Source organism: Pygoscelis adeliae, unplaced genomic scaffold, assembly GCF_000699105.1.
Source record: "Pygoscelis adeliae isolate BGI_AS28 unplaced genomic scaffold, ASM69910v1 Scaffold803, whole genome shotgun sequence".
NCBI classification, from domain to species: Eukaryota; Metazoa; Chordata; class Aves; order Sphenisciformes; family Spheniscidae; genus Pygoscelis; species Pygoscelis adeliae.
In genome coordinates, this window is record NW_008824537.1 from 129,831 (window position 1) to 133,913 (window position 4,083).

The 4,083-nt window shown below is 53.5% G+C and overlaps 1 protein-coding gene across 1 annotated transcript in view; it reads left to right on the plus strand.

Annotated features, from left to right (window-relative positions):
* Positions 1 to 3,363: 3,363 nt before the first annotated feature.
* The window catches only part of HDAC7 (histone deacetylase 7), a 47,329-nt gene continuing 46,609 nt past the window's right edge, over positions 3,364 to 4,083 (plus strand). The window contains 1 exon segment of the mRNA XM_009321612.1: positions 3,364 to 3,663. Coding sequence (XP_009319887.1) covers positions 3,564 to 3,663 — 100 coding nt within the window. The 5' untranslated portion in view covers positions 3,364 to 3,563.

Sequence of the window (4,083 nt, forward strand, 5' to 3'; positions counted from 1 at the left end):
ACCTTCCCTTTTACTCGAGTACACCCAGTTCTCCCGCAACTCCCCCTCTGCAGGGAGTGTGGTAGGCATTGACAGAAATAAGATAGGAAGGTGTCCTGATCCGGTTTGTGTTCCAGTTGTAGCTGGAAGGATATCAGCCTGTCACTTGGGTCATCCGCTTCTCCAAAAGAGAGCAGCGTGTCCAAAGAGCCTCCGGAGCATCCTGCAGTCCTGCAAGTGCCTTGGAGTTCAGCTCCACGGAGGGTGGAAGCGGGGCACCGGGGCAGCCTCTGGGGAGGAGTGGACTCCCTGATGCTGCAGGAAGGAGTTGGGATGTGGTGCTGGGAGCAGTTCACCGGGGGATGTTCTTGAGCCTTCACGGAAGTCGAATCTCTTAAGCAAGGGAGGGGAAAACAGAGTTGATGCTGAGGCTGCTTTTTCAAAAGCTGCTGTTGTGTAAGAGCAAAGCCTTGGGCAGCACAGAAAATGTGGAGAACATCACTTCCTAGCGATCGCTCAAGACAAAGTGAAGATTACTCTCTGAATTTCTTCCTTTATGCGTATCCTAAACTTCAAGGCTTATGTAAATTCTCCAGGTTTGCTCACGGCCTGATGCACTTACGTTGCAGAGGATATGTTTCCATACGTAGCCTGAGGGTGCAACTACCAAGTGAAAACAGTCTCTTCTGCTCCTGCCATAGACTCTTTTCTTCATCTAGCTGCCTTCAGCAACACTTAAGAGGCCAGTGAAAGTGCCCGCTTTCCAGTATTATCTTCTAGTGGCTGTAGGGTGGGAATATTCACAGCAGAGAGGCTGTCTCTGGGGTGGGAGTGTGTCCCTGCTCCTTCCCTCCCCTTGACAGCCCAGAGCAGAGGAGAAGCACCGTTCTACCACTTCCCTTGCCTTGCTCAGACCCAGGTTTTGCCGTGTCCTTTCTGCCATCCGTGTGAGCTCACCCTTGGTCCTCTGGCCTCGCTGTCCTTGTCCCAGGGCTGAGGCAGGGACTGGCACATGGCTCCTTGCTGTCCCAGGGCTGTTGAGGATGGAGGGTTGACTGTTTCTGCAGACACTACAGAGCACCTGGATGCAGGAGCCTCCGCTTCTCCTGGGGGTCATCTCCTGGCTTCCGCTGAGCTCAGGATCACGCCTGCCTCCTTCTTTTTCTTCTTCCAAGACTGCATCAACACCTCGCTGCAGCAGTAGAGGGGTCCCCAAGTGAAGGTGTGGAGGTGCTGGTGGGCAGACTTGCAGTATGGTCCATTTGCCTTGACAATTGCTTCCACAGAGACCAAGCCTGAGAGCGGATGCAGTCCTCCATGGCTCAGGGATGCACCGAAGCCTGATGGAACTACTGGGCACTCCTCATGAGCCTGCGCTCTGCCCTCCTTCGTGGCCTTGCTGCTTCGCTCTGCGCTGGGGCTGAGACAGGCTGGATCCTCCCTGCCCTTGTTGGTGGCACTTCTGTCCCCACAGCACAGTTGCAGAACAGAGCTGCCACCAGCCGGAGGTGGCAGTGTCCCAGAAGAGGGGTTCCCCACACTGGGGGACAGTCCCTGCCACAGTGTAAGGGTGGTTGGGTTTTGTCTGGGTCCCTGCAGCCACGTGGCTGTCACCTGCTGGCATGGGGTGGGCAGAGAGGACAGCAACGCTGGCTCACGCCACTGTAATAATTGAACTGCAGCGTTAAGCAAATCTGCGGCTTGTGATCTTTATTCAGAGTGCTCAACCTCTTTGAAACAGTGGTTTAATACAGGCGGTCTGACAGAGGCCTTAATAAGTTTTGTCTGGGTCCCTGCAGCCACGTGGCTGTCACCTGCTGGCATGGGGTGGGCAGAGAGGACAGCAACGCTGGCTCACGCCACTGTAATAATTGAACTGCAGCGTTAAGCAAATCTGCGGCTTGTGATCTTTATTCAGAGTGCTCAACCTCTTTGAAACAGTGGTTTAATACAGGCGGTCTGACAGAGGCCTTAATAAGCAGTTGCTGTCTGGATGGCGACTGGAATTGGAGGTGCCGTTTTCCCTCGGATGCCCTGTGTAAGTTTTGGAGGATGTTTTTATAACAGACTAAGCTGGTGGGTTTGGGGAATTCAGTTATGTAGCACTGTAGACTGTCAGTCCCTGCTTATGACTTACTCCTGTCCAAAAAACAGTAGAAAATATATTTTTAGGGTTTGAGTAAGCTGGCAGAATATATTGGCATCATGAGTATTCAAACGCACATGCTGATGAGGTGGATGCACTATGAACTGGCAGAGAGCTGCTGCAGGGACCGGTTTCAGGTGGTGAGTTTGATTTCCAGAAACCGTAGCTTGTATGTTTGTTTTCCCAGTATTTAAGTGTTGAAATCAAGTAGGCTCCAAGTATTGCCATTTAAATTTCCCTACGTTAATCTTAACGCTGGTTGCTAACTGAGACCAGATCTTTCCTAAACACATCTGGCGAATGGGCACGATCGCAACCCTTTCTTCTAAGGGTGTGCTACGCTCAAGAGCTGCAAGGGTCTGCTTGAGGTTAGAAAGCAAAGACAAGGTTTGGGGTTTGTGGGTGCTCTCTTGTTTGCTTTGGTCGTGTTGGCTTCCTTTAAGGCTCGGCTCGGCCACGTGTGAGTGCTTGGTCGCAGCAGTATCTCTGGCAGCCCTGCTCCACGGAGGTGCCTGGGCAGGCTGAACCTGTGGCAACACGCTCTGCTCAACGTGGGCTGCGTGGCAGAGGTGCGGGCAGCACGGGAGGCGGTTTGCTGGGGTTTTGCCGGATCCCAGGCAGGCAGAAGCAATGGCCACGCTGGGCTGGTGCCCGTTGGGGTCCAGCTGTACGGTTCTTGGGGTGTTCAGCTGGTCCTGGGGATGCTCGGGGCACCGCGGAGCTGGTGCTGCGCCGGGGACAACCCGCTTGGTATCATGCCGCTGCAAACACCGATGCTGTGTCTTGGGTTTTGGAGGAATTGGAGGAATGAGCTGGCACAGCGGTGTGGAGATGGACTTGGGGGTTTATCACAGCGTTTACTTTGCCTCAAAAGCACGCGTGGTGGCTCTACCTTCTGTTACCCAAATCTTTCTTGGTGAGGTGAGAGTTGTTGTGCAGAGTTTCCTCTTTATATCCTCTTATGTCACGCTGCCCCGCCGGCTGAGTGCGCTCAAAATAGCTGCCAATCCCAGTAGGTTTCACTTCAAGGTCTCTATTCTTAGCTTGCTGGTTAGCTGAGCAAGCCGCGTTACTCAGTAGTCATGAGTTCAAGGACCGTAGGGTAAAGACTAGCAAACTTATGCCATGCAGGAGTTTTGTTTGCATTTCATGGCAGCTTTGAAGGGACGGCTTGGGCAGAGCCCTACCCAGCAGCCTCAGACTTGCGTGCACAAAAAGAGAGCCACATGTCTGTGAGTACGAAATAAGAGTCGCCGGAGCTGGTACGTACTCCGGAGGAGGCAGACGGCTCAGGAGACGGGATGACTCAGTATAAGAGAGTCTGTTAAGTGGCGTATTGCATCTGACCCATCTACGAGCAGCCTTATCAGATGCATCTTACTGCTGCACTGATGACCAGATATGTGCATGGCAGGAGTGAAGTAGAAGTGAACGTGGGATGCGGAGCGGTGGCTTCCTGGGAGTGGAACTAGCTGGATGTTCTCAGAGTGTTGCACCGAGGCTGAAGATATCTGCTGCGCTGATGTTCAGCCCGTCCTGTAAGTGCCTTTCCCATCCCCGGGGGATTTTTTCCTTCCTTGCACGAGTGTGAATCCTGACTAGTCGGGTGGTCTGGCTAAAGGTGTACACGGGAGCATCCTTCTGTACGGCACATGGAGAATGCTTCGCGCATGGGCCTGAACTGAAGCTCTAATCTGCGTCTGGTGGACACAGCCACCACTGGGGCAGGTTAAGGGCTTTGTGGTTTTGATCCGCCTGTATGCAGGGTCCCAGCTCGTAGCCACAGGAGAGGAGCAGACAGCATCAGTCCCTGTTGTACCAGCAAGCACAGGGCAGGCTCATCTGTTACCTGCTCAGCCATTTCTGGCTGTTTCATTGGGAACTCACCATTTACCCACCCGCTCTTGCTCAGATCTGATGAAGGTGCTGCCTAGGTGGATGCAGAGGGGCCCCTCACT